Source organism: Hippoglossus stenolepis, chromosome 17 (assembly GCF_022539355.2).
Source record: "Hippoglossus stenolepis isolate QCI-W04-F060 chromosome 17, HSTE1.2, whole genome shotgun sequence".
NCBI classification, from domain to species: domain Eukaryota; kingdom Metazoa; phylum Chordata; class Actinopteri; order Pleuronectiformes; family Pleuronectidae; genus Hippoglossus; species Hippoglossus stenolepis.
Genome location: NC_061499.1, coordinates 6,036,500 through 6,051,049, shown reverse-complemented (window position 1 = coordinate 6,051,049; position 14,550 = coordinate 6,036,500). Strand labels below are relative to the sequence as shown.

Below are 14,550 nucleotides of genomic sequence, written 5' to 3'. Positions count from 1 at the left end.
AATTAGATATTGTTATTTTTTAATAATACAAATTAATTATGTTTTGCAAATTTTATGTTCAGGAAAGATAAACTCATGTAAACAGAGCAGAGATTTTGTATTTATGTGATTTTTTTTAAATGGACCAAGAGGGCATCTCAGGTCACATGAGCTGCACTGTACAATATCTGCATGTGCAGGTCAGTTATTCATTTGCTTTACTTCTGAAAACGAGAGAATTCAAGGAAAACTTTCATTGATTTTATCCAAATTTAGTTTGGATAAAACTAGTTCTGACATCAGTACTGTGCAAAATCACAAGGCACTAAAAATAAAGCCATGATGCTTGTAAAAATAATATGAGTATGTGATTTGTGACTTGAGGCAAGTTCAATTATGACCCTAGTGTTTTTTAAAGACGTTGCACTTTTTAGCTCAATGCATCTTTGTTGTGTTGTTTTCACAGACGTTTGTCAGTACCAGTACACGTCTGCAACTTTTTACTATAACAAGTTGCCTTCAGGATTAATACAGTTGTAGTGTACTGTATTGTGTAATAGATATGTATTCATATTACTCATGTTTTTATTTATCAATGAGATTCAGAATAGAATCAGAACATTTTTATGTTATCACCCTATGACTTAACATTAGCATTAGTTCTCCTAGTTACACAACTGTTCATGGTACTCAGTAGGTTGTCTGCGAACTTGTCACATTCAAGCCGTCTCAGTTCACATAGTCCCAGACCGACTCCGTGATCTTAAAACCAGGGCTCTGAGGAGGCCTCCATGTTCTTCTTGTCCCTGAAGACACTTCATTATGACTGTGACTGTTTGTTGTTCGGCTGAAAAATGAATTTGGCACTGATCAGACTGCAAAATCTTAAGGCCTCATGAAATTATAGCAGAGTGACATGTAAGGAAAAGAGGCTGCAAGAGTGAAGTTAAGTCAAATTAATATAACAGAGCAGATTCGTCAGATGTAATTTTTTTTTAATCCTTCCTTCCCTTGGTATTTCACCTCTTTTCTAACAAAACATATCCTGGGAGGTCTTCTCTCTGTTTCTCATCATCTGTCCAGAAACAACGACGCTACAATAATGTCTCAGATGAGAAATGTTGTCAGTGTTGAAGTGGTCTTTATTGCGCAGTCACTGCTCATTAACATCATTAGATTCCTTTGCCTGAAGCATCAATGGCAAGAGGCTGATTACAAAACATCAGAATACACTGTACAAGTGCAAAAGAGGATACATTATGTACTTTCCATTCATTCCCACATTTAGTCAGACACACAAAAGGCTTTTAGCAACAACAGAATCAGTTAGAGTCTGAATGTATTCATTACACACTCGCATCTACACAATTTAAAATTTATCATGATTACAAGCACAGGCCCACATATCATTTGATTTTGATTGATTGGATTTCTTAAGGAGAAAACTGTATTATGTGAGAAAATAGGAATCCTTTCACACCAGAACCAAGGATAGAGTAATACTTTCAATTCATGTCAATTCAATTCTGGCATGGATCATCTGTGTTTAAAAACAATTTCAGAGTAGCATCACTATCCATGTTATTAGACCATGAAGATCAAACAGTTTGTCAAAAGTCTAACTGCATGGAAAACTGGTGAAATAGTTACTATAGGTATTGTGCAATATTTAAAATGAAGCTTCAAAACAGACAAAACTTACACTATGGTCTGAATTATGTATAAACTGGTGTTTTTTTGGTCTGTACATTATTTTTACAAATCTATCCCTTTATCATTATTTCCTCTTGTCTGGAAACAGACTTGTGATATAATCAACAGTGGGAATTTTGAAGAACGGAAAAAGAAGGCATTTTCAGAGTTCATCATAGGCCGAACATGTTAAGACATTCGTGGTGCCAAGTACAGATTGTATATTAAGATGGACGACATGGCAGCTCCCTGAAAGTGAAGCCAAACTGAAACCAAACTGAATGACCTGTCTGAACCAAACTGCATTTATTGCCAATACAGCTCCATCCCCTGATCACAACTGTACAAACTCTGGTTCCAAAAGCTCACGATTCTAACGTTTCTATCCGGGATATTTTGGCTTCATTTCTGGATAGTGAAGATGCATCGTCCATCTTTCTATACATACATTTCCCATATTTAACTTCATAATCAGAGTCTTAAACGTCTACTCTTTTCTTCCTGAGAGATTCGCAGGAGCAGACAATCTCTTTCTGTTTCCTTTTCCCTTCAGTGTTTGAATTTCAGAGACAAAGAAATGATGTGAAAGTTAAACAGTGGTGTGAAAAAAACCATCAGAAATGCATTTTTCACCTGAATCAAATCAAGAGTAAACAAATCAGTCTTTATTTGTTGCACCTCATATGCTTGATTCCTAAAGTTTACGTCCTTACCTCCTATTCACAAACTTTACAGGCCACCATACAGGTGGATCTTGGCGAACGAGATAGTCTCGTCAAGGTCTTTGTGGCCTTTCTCGTAGATGACGAAGATGTACTTCTTGTCCTCGACAGAACCGTTGTCCAGCGATGTCATGCAGGAGTAGCCGCTCGGCCCCGGCCATATCTGGAATGCATTTCTCTCCCAAGAGTTCCCATCAGTCAGCGACCAACGCAAGGTTAGGTTAACTCCTGAGGGTGGAGTAAATCAAGAGGACATTAGAACTGAAACGATGACTCGATTGATTGGTAAATTAAGAAAACACCTACTACAACTTAACTTTGTATCCAAAATATATTTTTTGATCTCTGAAATGTGCTTTTCTTTGTTATGTGTCATTGTAAACTCAGTGTTTTTCTTAAAACTTATTGTCAAACAAAATAAAGACTTTTGAAGTTTCTTATTCTGGGTTTATTTGGCTCTGCAAACTTGTGATGGGCATTTTTTTTTATGTTTCATACACTTAAAGAATCTTTTCAATTAATTAAAAACTTCTGGGCCCCACATGTAACTCTGCTGCTATTGCTCTTAAATAAACGCAAAACATAATAATCAGCAGCAACTCTAATACTCATTCACTTCTCTAAAAATTAAATGTGAAATGAAGTTAGATGAAGGATAGCATCAGCAGCAAAGTACATATCTTCAAGTGTTGTTCTTAAATTCAATTCTGAGGTACTTTTACTTAACTAGAGTATTTCCTTCCTTTGTTTATATGTTTACTCCACCTTAAAAAAATTAATATTGTACTTTTTACTCCAGTACATCTACCAATAAGGATCCTGCTGATACAAAAAGCCCCACGACACTCATCAAGTTACAAAATATAATGCAACAGTAAAAAGAAAATCACCTCAACGAGCTGTGACATTAAAATCCTGCTTACGTATTAATATATCATCACTAATATTCCAATTATATAACATATATGATAAGAAAAGATCCTTAAATAGGAACGTTTCATCCAACAAATATTTCTACTTTTGAGTTAATCTGGCTGTTAATGCTTTTGGTCATGGATAAAGTTTTGAGTGCAGAACATTTATTTGCAATAGTATTTTTACATAATGGTACCATGCCACTGTTAATTAAGTAAAAGACACGAGTGCTTCTTCCCCTTCTGGCCCGGAGGAAGAGATCCAGAGTATCGGTATCAGTGATTCTTACTGTAGTGCTCGCTGGAGGGGTTGACGAAGAACATCACTCCCTCTTTCAGCAGCGCCGCGGCTGCCACTGCAGGATCCACCAGTTCGTAGTCGAAGTACATATCCTCTATGGGCAGGGTCATTCCCGCGTCACGGCTGCGCGCCACTATGCGACACCTGCAGTGGTAGTTGTTCTGGTTCCGCACATTGATGATGATGCTGCCGTCCCGCATCTCGACTGGCTGCAGGAGCGCGGAGAGGGAGGAGAATCTTTAGTTTGATAGTGTCTGACATGGGAGTAATAATCAGTTTTTTTCAAAGATATTTTTGGGCACTATGGCCTTTTTTGATAGGACAGAATTAAAACGTGAACAGGGGAGGAAGAGCGGGGAAGACATGCAGCAAAGGGGGGGTGAAAATCAAACAGCTCCTGTAGAACTTTGTTTTAAACGGAAAGATTGATAAAAAAACACACTGACTGATATTTGAGGTATCATAACGGCTAGATGTTTTAAAATATCAAATCTGATTTTAATTTTTCGGCCACTAGAGAGCACAAGAACTCCACAACAGGCTGACAGATAAACAGCCACAATGAAAAGGTATCACATCAGAAACGACGCGCGAGTATCAAATTAAAGTTTGACACTCACTTTCCTTTTTTCTTACACAGCTATTGGAAACTCTTTCTGCCGTTTCTTATATACTCCAGCTACTACTGAGCAAATGTTAACCAGTGACACGCAATCACCCCAGCTGGAGAGCAAGGTTGTTCTGGTTTTCAGAGTGACGCCACTCACACAACTTCTTCATTTCAGCATGTTTGGAAATTCCATCATGTATTTGTATTCACTACAAACGAGTGCAGCCACATTATTAGAACAGAGCCTGCTGCTTCACATAGACGAAAAATAAAATATTCTAATTTTATGCTGCTGGAATAACTGGAGTATTACTGTTTTGACAAGTGAAAAAGCTTTAACTTAATTTGGAATTGCATCTCAGTCTGCTAATGATTGATCTGGAATCTTATTGTCTGTGTGACTATGGAGAAAGTGGTCGTGACAGTGGATGGATGGTCCTGAATGTTAGATGGTGCCAAAGTATGAAGTATATTGTAATTCCTTGGAATCTTCATTTTTTTTTTTTCTTCATGAAGGAATCAAGATTGAAACCATCACTACATGGTTTTCACACACGGTACCTGGCACTCGTCAGGGTTGAAGTCCTGCGGCCTCTTCTCCTGGTTGAAGGGGATGCTTTTCAGCGCTGCACCGTTGGTCCAGTTTTTTCCGTGGTTGTCACTCAGGATGCAGAAAACGCCGTCACCCTCTATTGTTCCGTGACCACAAACCACCAACCTGCCTTTCATTGGATCACGACGCTTCTGTAGAGAGAAAGACACAAAAGGGACAAAGAACTTAAAAAACGACAGAAACAACAAAAACAAACCAATGGCATGATTAAGTAAGAGCAGCATTTTAATAGTTGGGATGGTGGGATGTCTAATTTTGATTCTGATCCAAATCTTACCCTCTCATATCAATATCCTTGTCATTATCTCACACAAAAAAAACTAGTAATATCACCCACTGCCATGACTTTTTCACTCCTGAGAATCATATCATTCTCTCACCTGGATGCCGGTTCCTGGCCCGGGAGCAAAGTTCGTGACTCCGATCTGGACCGAGAGGTTTTTGGCCGAGCCCCAGCTCAGGCCATCGTCCTTGCTCTCCACCATCATGGTGCTGGCGGGGCTGCAGTGGTACAGGTGGAAGCAGACGGTGTAGATCAGAATGACTGTGCGCGCCACCTCGTCCACCACCACGGCGCCAAGGTTCAGGCCGTCCAGGTCGGATCCATCATCTGTGATGAACGACATCGGGGACCAGGTGGCTCCTGGAGAGATGATTCAGGACGAAGAGAGAAGGAAGAGGAGGAGAGTAAAACATGTGACCAGCTTTAACGTTAATTACAAACTGCTTTTTGTTGAGTGTTATGAGAATATTTCTCTGTAGACGGGTAACTAAACCACTCTACGTGCGTTTTGTGTGCAAATCGAACAGTTTCTGATTGTCACTGCCTCCAGGGTCGACCTGCCTCTGTCTGTGGAGCGCTTCATCGCGATGAACTTTGACCCATAATCGCGAGCGGACATTTTCCTGCCCTCAGCAAAGGCCAGCAGGCTTCCCTTGGGGGTGAAGGTGAGCAGCGGGATCCTGTAGGTGGACACGAAGTCCTGGCCACCCACCCACAGCACTTGCTCATCAAGCACCATGGGGTTGATCTGGACGGAGACATGAAGAGAGTGGGGGGGGGGTGCGAGAGGCAGCGGACAGACAGATGAAATCATGAGTTGTTTACAGTGGTTGGTTAACAAACTTCCCCATGTGACTTTAACCTCAAGTTCCTTCCTTTTTTGCTATGACTCTGCGATTCAAGCCGTTTATTTCACAGCACTAAATACATAAATACATATCGACAGTGGAGTAAGTCTTGTCGAGCAGCTCTGTGAAACAGTCCCAATCCAGTTACTTGATTGGTTGGACGAAACCAACACTGTGAAGGTGTCAGCACTTCCTGTATCTTCACAAACCAAACAAACAATCAGCAGATCAATCAATAACGAAAACTATTATTTACAGATGTAAAACATTCACACAGGTAAAAACAACACATACTAAATGGTGCTTGAACTTAAGTGAATCTGATAATAATACAGGACTATGTTTACAAACAGCCTCAATGCAGGGCTTTTTTACTCGTAATGGAGTACTTTTACAGAGCAGTAGAAGTACTTTTACAGAGCAGTAGAAGTACTTTCACTTGATTCAAGGGTGTGAGTACTTTACCTTGACAGCGGCGCAGGGAAACAGAAGAGCAGAGAGAAGAAGTAAGAAGAGAGCAGCCATGTTTCATCTGCTCTTCTCTTCTTCTTCTCACACCACAGCGAAGAGACGAGCTGCCGAAACAAACCGACTGACACCGAAAGAAACCGACTAAATCCCCGGAAAAGCGACTAAAACCGACTAAGAGATAAATGAAACAAACAAAACAAGCTCTTTGCCGCAACATCCGCTGCCGGCTCAGGTCACGTGAATAAAGATGGACGGTCACGTGACCACCGCTCCTTACCAAAATAAAAGACTATAAACAAGCAGCATTCACAATAAAAGACCACAAGTGACACAGCCACGCTTTGATTTGTAATTAAACGGGAATTTATGTTTTATAGTTATGTCAGAAAATGGAGATTGTTTTCTATTTCTTAAATATAAAACCTATTTTAGTGAGTAAACAAGGTTTTACTTTTACTTTATTTGGTAATGATAATATTAAAGAGAATGATGTTGTATTAATTCCAATTTATTGAAGGTTTAAAGTTTCTGATCACGTTTTACATTTAGCGTGAGAACAATAACATTAATAAACTTACTGAACGTATCCACACGGAGGCAGACTTCTCCTACAACAACACCCCAGCCACCCACATCACTACTGTACACAGTCCTGCTCACTACCGTTATGTTTTCATGACCGGGCCTGACTTTAATCTTGCTGGGAACCACTTAAATTGTGGAATGTCACAAAATTAGATCTCTTTCTTAGAGACAATTATTGAATAAACAAAAGTAAGACAGCTGTGATAAAGAAAAGTAAAAAACAGAGTTTTAGTATTTTACTATACTTAATTCTTAATAATGTAGGAATTGTTCTGGGAATTTCTTGCTCAATCCAGTGCCTTTATAAGTACAGTAAGACAACTGTATATGTAAAAGTTCAAGTCCTTTGTTTGACCCCCCCACTGATTCAGAACTACTCTTTGACTTAACAAGTTAATAGCTAACGTATAACAGTAGTAAAGTAAATCTGTGACTTGAAAACAAACTCCATAAATGTCAATAAAATATCATTTCATCCGCCCTTGAAAAATTTTCACTGCAAACATGCACCTATAACACAAAGTTTAACCTCGATCACACACTCAAAATGACTAAACAAGTATAAATAGGATTTCATAATGACCCTCAGCATATAAAAACAATTTGAGCTGACAGTGTTCTGCCTCTCTCTCTCTCTCTCTCTCTCTCTCTCTCTCTCTCTCTCTCTCTCTCTCTCTATCTCTCGCTCTCTCTCTTGTTGTGTGTCGAGCTGAGAACCACAAACTACATTCCTGCAGTCATGAGGCCGAGCTGATCTGAGTCACACGATTTAGAGAGAGAGAGAGAGAGAGAGAGAGAGAGAGAGAAGCAGAAGCAGAAGCAGAAGCAGAAGCAGGAGAGAGACATTAAAAGTAACATACGCCACAGTCTGTGAAGGCTGCAACACAACGTACTTCGATGCTTTCAAGACAACAACTGCTTATGTGGAAACGTTCCCTGGAGACACGGTGTTGCACAGGGACCAGGGAGGGAACGCAGGCCTCACAGCTTTGTTGACAGGATGGTTTTTCATCTGAAAAGCAGGTGAGGATGTGTTTAGTCGTGTAAATGTATGAACTTATTACTCTCTTGTGTTGGTTTTGGCTTCACTGCATCACAACCTCACTGGCGAGTCACATGGGGACACAGAAATTAGTTTTCTTAGAGGGACTTTTTGGCTTCCCCCCTTTTCTCTATTATATCCAATAAGAACTTTTAATCAAACGTTTGTGTGGTTCAGTCTAATACAAACAAACTACAGTTACAAGTCAAATTTACAATTAAGTGTGCAGCAGTGGGCATGAAGGTGGAATCTCATGATAACAGACTGTCAGTTGTGTCTTTCTGATAAGCTCAAGAAGTGTGTGTTTCCTCTCTTCAGCAGTGAAACAGTGAAGACCCTACAGCACGCACACACACACACACACACACACACACACACACACACACACACACACACACACACACACACACACACACACACACACGCACAACTGAACATTATAATTTCTAGCAGGTGCAGTTACTGTGAGTATAGGCATGCAGGGATGAATTGCACCACTTTATTTACAGGAAGAGAAGTGAAAGCAGCAGCTGATAGATAACAGCAGAGGGGGAGTCTTCTGTGAGAGAGAGTTAAGAAAGAGGCTGAGACATCATGACTGCAGCGAGGGGTTTTCACACTCTGGTGCTGGCTCTGTCACACGTAGACAGGCGGGTGTGAGGTGGAGGAGAAGAAGCCCCAGAGGGAGTCGGTTTTGTCTATGAATAGCATTTCTTTAGTTTTGTCTCTTTCTTTTTTCTTTCTCTCACACAACAATGTAAACCCACATATACTTTATTCCATAAGAGAGTAACAGCATCAGTGACGAAGCCATCGCCATTACCTTCCCTTTCATCGCATTTCACTGCCATTTCAATAACACCCCTGTTTATTATAGAGATAAAGGCTGTGGTGTATTTGAAGATCACGCTCGTCTTACATGAATGTTCTGCTTCTTCAACCGTGACATGTCCAACAAGTCTTCAAGGAAACATACACATATAATCCTGTACCCTCACTGGCACCAGACACAATGTTCAACATATGATCTTCTATATGAATCATAAACTTAAAAACGGTTTTGTTATAGTTTTCACAACTGAATTGACTGTGCTTGTGTTGCTGTGGTCTGGTTTGCATTGTCACTATGAATTGGTTTAGTCATTTGTTATTTAATCATCCTGAGCGGCTGCAGAGGGAACCTCAGGCTGCTCCTTGTTTGGAAATCCTGCGAAACACAACAATCAATACGTGTAAACATCTATTTTATTATATAATGAGGTTGAGACGTGCTGCCTCACTTGCTAAACTTTTATAATCTCCACTTGTCAGATTTCTGTATGTCACAGTCACATGAGATCATTTTCTTTTCCGACACGTACAATCATGAAGTCATGAGCTCTGGTCGGTCATTAGATCCTTTTGGGATCATCAGTGATGCAAGACAGCTGTCACATGAACGCCACTGGATCCTGTTTCGTTCTGATGCTATTACAGTGTTTTTAGATTTTACTTTTACATTTTCACCAGCACTGGACGGAGGAGAACTGACAATTTAAAATAAAGAAATAAATAAATAACTCAATGATATCTATATGGATAAATTAATGCAAAAGTAAACATCTAAATATCTAAATAAATTAAAAAATAAATGCAGTTTCACAAGGGAAAGGCTATTAATGTGTTTTTTACATTTATTCATGTAATTTCCCTATTTAGAACAATGTCAATTAATCATAATCCAAACTTCTTGTTTACTCGTGTATCTTTATTTTGTGTATAGTGTAGAATTTCCTGTCAATCTGATCAATTTAAGTACCTACATAAAAGTATCGGTGTGATATAAACTGTGCTGATACAGAGTTAGTACAAAACATCACACCCTGATTTGTATCTAAAGTGTTATCTAGTCATGATGTTCTCGTGCAGCCACTTCCTAATTTTTCAGTTTTATTAACACAATGGCTGTGTTTGAATGAAGTTGTTCTCGGTGCTGTAACATGAGGAACTGATCTTCTCCAGGGTTTGGTGACCTCTGAAGCGATGGAGGACAAAACACAAGGTTGTCCGGTGACGGAGGAGAGTGAGGTGGACGTCCAGATCAGACAATCCAAACCTCAACCTCAAGCAAACAACAACAGACCCAGCTGGTCAAACGGTAATATCTTCACACATAATACTGCAATATAAGCTCTGTGTCCCATTTTTGACACGATCAACTGGGCTGTGGTTCGAACGTGGCTCTTTAATACATAGTCCCGTACTAATATGCATAACATTATATAATGAGCTGTTTTTCAAGTGTTCATGCACAATTACTTTTGCCAAATAGACTTTGTTTGTACTTGGAAAGACTTCCTGCTTGTTTTACACATTTCCCTTGTGATAACAGTTGGTAGTTAATGGCTGCGTTACGTTTTACATGTATTTGCATCTGCTTGTTGCCCCGTCTGAAGTTTCACATGGACTACACAGACTTTTTCCTCTTGTCACTACAGTCCACAAAGTGTTTAACAAACTCTTTCTTTCACTCGTTTATCCTCAGGCCAGTGTGTTCTGTCGATGTCGAGCTGCTCAACGTTAAACCCCAGTTTTGATCTGTCTCAGTGTCGCGCCAAACTGGAGAACAATGGCTTCCAGGTCAACACCCACACACACACACACCAGCACAAATAACCCAGTAGTTGCTAAAATAACATTACTAGAGAACTACATCTGAAACTGAGGTTAATTTGCATTTTAACTTTGTTTCCCTTTTTAATTCTGTTAGATTCCATTCACTGACATGGAAGATCCACTGAGAACAGCTCTGGAGGTTCCCTCAGTCAGGAGATACATGGTTTTTAACTCTGCTTACTTTCATTTCATGATGGCACCGGTACGATCGTCCGGCTCTCTACCTCTACCTCTGACAGTTCTTTTCTTCTCTTCTTCTGCAGTTCTTACTCTCACACTACATTTCAGTGATTTAACATTATATTTCCATAAAATTAGTTTTGCCATTTGTACTGACTTTGAACCTTGTTTAACCAAGTTACACCGAGTTTTACAATCTGGGATTATTTTCTCACACTGTAGTAGACATGACACTGTTTGTAGTGTATGTACTTGTCGTAAATGTTACTTCACAGGCACAAATTATGATAAAACAAAAGTATGATTGTGTACTGCTATGAAAAGGTGTTGCGAACATCAGTAACATGAATGTGTTTTTACTGGATTGTCCAAATCCTTTTTATTAGACTATTTAGAAAAAATATATAAATGTTTCACATATTTACTTTCCTGCTGTCACTGAATATTTTATGCTTTTGCTCTCATCGTTGTTGTGACTGTTGACAACCTCTCCTCCTCCTCCTCCTCTTCCACCAGGTGCTGTATGTTGTGGTGTGGTGCGCCATGTTCTCCACCCTCCACCTCTACATCACAGTCAGCGACTACTGGGTTCTCTGTCTCTGTGTCAGCTTGGTCGCCATCTTCCTCACCACTGCCATCATCTTCATCCTGCACCAGAGTAACAAGGAGGTACACGGGGATCTGTATCCACATGAATATTGGCATTGTCGTATACGATGTAAATGTGATGTGTGACATTCTCACTGCACAAGAGAGATTCTTTCAATTCTCCTCGAGTGGTTTCACTGTTGAAATAATTCATTCTAAAATGTATGCGTGTGTTTCTGTGTCAGATCGACATGAATTTAGATGTGCGGTTAATCCAGGTGAATGAGAGGATGGTGAAACACAAGCTGCTGGTGGCCGTGGCCGACTGGGTCCAGAGCTGCACCGGAAACATGCAGGTTGTTCTTCTAAATTCATCCGGAGAGAGAGAGCAGCTCCAAAAAGACATTTGAATTGAAGTTGAATAGTTTTACTTATACTGTTTCCATCTCTCTGTAGTTGTACTTTGTGTACTGGGACATGACCCGCTGCCTGAGGGCCCTGACCGAGGCTTTAGAGGACCACAGCTTTGTGGCGAATAACATCCAGGTGAGAGAGTCTGGAACATCCGTCGCTCTGTCTGTTCTCCAGCCGCTGCGTCTATCTTAGTCTTCGCTCATTTCACTGTAGAGGAAGTTAAAGCAATTCCATCAATTTCTCACTTTGACTAGAAAAAACTGAAGAAGAAGATGTCCCATCTCGTCCTCGTGACTGAGGTCCCAGCTGTTGACCTGGAGGTCGGCGGCTCAGACGTGGAGCAGCAGGCCTCAGAGGAACAGAGGCCTCTGCTCACGCATGGCGACCAGGACGCGGGCTGCAGTACCTCATCCAACCAGCGGGACGCCACCAAAGTCACCACCAACTACAGCCTCATCCCCGACCCATCGTTACCTGCTCAGGTGAGAGAGACTAGAGCCAGTATTGGGAGGATTGGACTGTTTTGGACTAGTTTAGTTTTATTCTAAAAATGATTACTTAACAATGACAGTAATACACCTGCATAAGCACCCAAAAATACTTGTTAACTTTACGATAGCATATAATGCAGATTGTATCTTCACCGGGCAGCTTTGGTTTCCTCATCTCGCAGCAGTGATTATCTGTCTGGTATTAAATGTTTTGTTGCCACACTAGAAATTTATGACTATAGTCCACAGTACACTTTTTTCTTTTTATTGCAGGCTAAAGCCAACCAGCTTCTGATGACTTACAGCGCAGCCTATGTGAAGCTGCTGGTGTCTGAGAGGTTGTCGGGACCGTCACACCACCGCCTGCGCTCCCAGAGGAATCACTGCACCCTCGCCCCTCTCTGCCTCTGCCAGTTCATCAAGAAGAAGATCCTTCAGTAGCAGAGCTGACCTCAAACCACACACCAAAGACTCTTGAACTGATAAACTGACATCTCTCCCGGAGCAAACGTGGCTTAAAGAAACTTTGCACTCGTGATTTCTCTCTTCTAAAGTCTTGCTTCTCTGGCCTGTGGGCTACTGTGCCTGTGCCGCTGTCTTCACGCCAGCTCTGTGTTTGCACCACCTGGATATTTGTCCATTTGCAACCTGCCAAATGGCGTCACACTGAGAACACATGCAGGTCAATCCAGCTGCTGTAAAGCAATATTTGTACTCTTGTATACACAACAATCGAGGCACAGGGTACTTCTGTTTAAATCACTTCCATAAACAATTAATAGATTGTTGTGATTTGCAGTAGATTCTACAGTATCGGGGCAGTGGTAGAATAAAACTTTTAAGCATAAACTGTGCATAAAGATGGAGAACATGACTCTTTATTTTTGGACAGTAGGAGGAAGTGGAGGTGGAGACGCGTCGTCCATCTTTACTTACAGGCTATGCTCGTTTGTACTTTATACTTCTATCATTCCCTCTAAAATGCTGTAAAGTAGATGTACCTACAAATTGTACTTAAATGCAGTAGTTGGGTGGATGTACTTAATTTCACTTCACCTCCACGGTGTGAATGTAAGATTTGTGATTTAGACTCAATGGAAGCATGAAGGGAAATAAAGGAGATCCCCTCGATGCAGATGTGTAATGATGCTGAAACAAGAGGTAACGTGGATCATTGGCTTTAGTTTCCTGCCTCCATGACCTCAAATCCCAGGGAATCATCTGCGTTTAAGGTTTCACACCTTTGGTTTTCACGTGTGCAGGTTAATTGGTTACCCATGCATTAGAGTTTGCAAAAGGCCGGATATGTATTTTCCCAGCGATCATCCATCAGTCCTGACGGTGCGGCCGAGACGACGGCCCAGTGAGGGAGCCGCAGGACGACGCAAACACACACAGCGAGACAGCCAGCGTGGCCGAACCACGGGGAAGCTGGGCACGGTGTGATGGAGGAGAGAGGCGTGCAGCGTGAGGCCAAGTTCAATGATCTGAGAGACGCTTCCTCTCCTTGGGAGGCTAAATGGCCATCTGTGATCCTGCTCACTCAGACTGGCTCCGCTCCCACCTTCAGGTTCTCCATCCAACCTGCTCTCCGTTGGCCCGACTGTCTGGGTCCATACTTCACCTGGTGACATTTAAAAGTGGCTGTAAGGAAAAAAAATTTTAATAAAAAAAACTACAATATCTGTACTTTTTAAAAGTCTTGATTATAGTACGTTAAAGGCAGCTAATGTGCTCACATAAGAGAGAGAGAGGATATGTTATTATTTATAGGGGGAATATATGAGGAGGCTCAGCTTGTAATTTAACTTATAATATTTTTTATTGTGCAGCAGATTGGATTTTCGTTCAGATTTTTTTCATTCAGATGGTTCTGCTGTAATTAAACATTTAAATATTTAAATAGGAAAAAATATAATTGTTAATGGTGAGTGACAAATTTCACGTCTCAGTACTAAAAACAACCTGGATCCTGGTGAGCAGAAAAAAAACGAAGATTTTTTTGTATCTTGAAATGCTCAAATCAAAATGTTAAGTTGTTACAATTATGAAATCAAATTATCAGAAGAAAAGGTTCTTAGTTGGTTCAAACGTATTGAAATTGAGTTGGGCTTAAAATTAAAAAATTTACTGCAGGAATTTTCCTAATAATGTTTTTCTAG

The 14,550-nt window shown here is 40.6% G+C and overlaps 2 protein-coding genes across 5 annotated transcripts; one reads left to right on the top strand and one right to left on the bottom strand.

The window, feature by feature from the left end:
- Window positions 1-1,103: 1,103 nt before the first annotated feature.
- Window positions 1,104-6,678, bottom strand: neu1 (neuraminidase 1). Of its 3 annotated transcripts, XM_035183560.2 has the most exons (7): window positions 6,428-6,678; window positions 5,676-5,862; window positions 5,212-5,474; window positions 4,780-4,962; window positions 3,598-3,817; window positions 2,385-2,621; window positions 1,104-2,218 (listed from the first exon to the last, which is right to left on the bottom strand). In XM_035183560.2, the coding sequence occupies exons 1-6, from the start codon at window positions 6,485-6,487 to the stop codon at window positions 2,401-2,403; spliced, it is 1,134 nt and encodes a 377-aa protein (XP_035039451.1). In that variant the 5' UTR covers window positions 6,488-6,678; the 3' UTR covers window positions 1,104-2,218; window positions 2,385-2,400. The 3 variants fall into 3 exon arrangements, with proteins under 3 accessions (XP_035039451.1, XP_035039450.1, XP_035039452.1); XM_035183559.2 differs by having other exon boundaries at window positions 1,104-2,621; XM_035183561.2 differs by having other exon boundaries at window positions 1,104-2,621; window positions 5,251-5,474.
- Window positions 6,679-7,789: 1,111 nt separating this feature from the next.
- Window positions 7,790-14,073, top strand: LOC118125076 (transmembrane protein 268). Of its 2 annotated transcripts, none has more exons than XM_035183446.2 (9): window positions 7,790-8,041; window positions 10,062-10,197; window positions 10,585-10,679; window positions 10,810-10,878; window positions 11,412-11,564; window positions 11,729-11,839; window positions 11,940-12,029; window positions 12,152-12,379; window positions 12,662-14,073. In XM_035183446.2, exons 2-9 carry the CDS (start codon window positions 10,083-10,085, stop codon window positions 12,827-12,829), a joined length of 1,029 nt encoding a protein of 342 aa, XP_035039337.2. In that variant the 5' UTR covers window positions 7,790-8,041; window positions 10,062-10,082; the 3' UTR covers window positions 12,830-14,073. The 2 variants fall into 2 exon arrangements, with proteins under 2 accessions (XP_035039337.2, XP_035039336.2); XM_035183445.2 differs by having other exon boundaries at window positions 10,810-10,917.
- Window positions 14,074-14,550: the final 477 nt, after the last annotated feature.

What these genes read in the sequence shown, in the direction of transcription:
- LOC118125076 (XM_035183445.2), top strand. Translation starts at nt 10,083, where the DNA reads ATGGAGGACAAAACACAAGGTTGTCCGGTGACGGAGGAGAGTGAGGTG. An exon ending in TGCACCAGAGTAACAAGGAG is followed by an intron (nt 11,565 to 11,728) that starts GTACACGGGGAT and finishes TTTCTGTGTCAG; the next exon opens with ATCGACATGAATTTAGATGT. An exon ending in GCTGCACCGGAAACATGCAG is followed by an intron (nt 11,840 to 11,939) that starts GTTGTTCTTCTA and finishes ATCTCTCTGTAG; the next exon opens with TTGTACTTTGTGTACTGGGA.
- neu1 (XM_035183559.2), bottom strand. Translation starts at nt 6,487, where the DNA reads ATGGCTGCTCTCTTCTTACTTCTTCTCTCTGCTCTTCTGTTTCCCTGC. An exon ending in TTCCCTGCGCCGCTGTCAAG is followed by an intron (nt 5,863 to 6,427) that starts GTAAAGTACTCA and finishes GTCTCCGTCCAG; the next exon opens with ATCAACCCCATGGTGCTTGA. An exon ending in GGCCAGGAACCGGCATCCAG is followed by an intron (nt 4,963 to 5,211) that starts GTGAGAGAATGA and finishes TTCTCTCTACAG; the next exon opens with AAGCGTCGTGATCCAATGAA.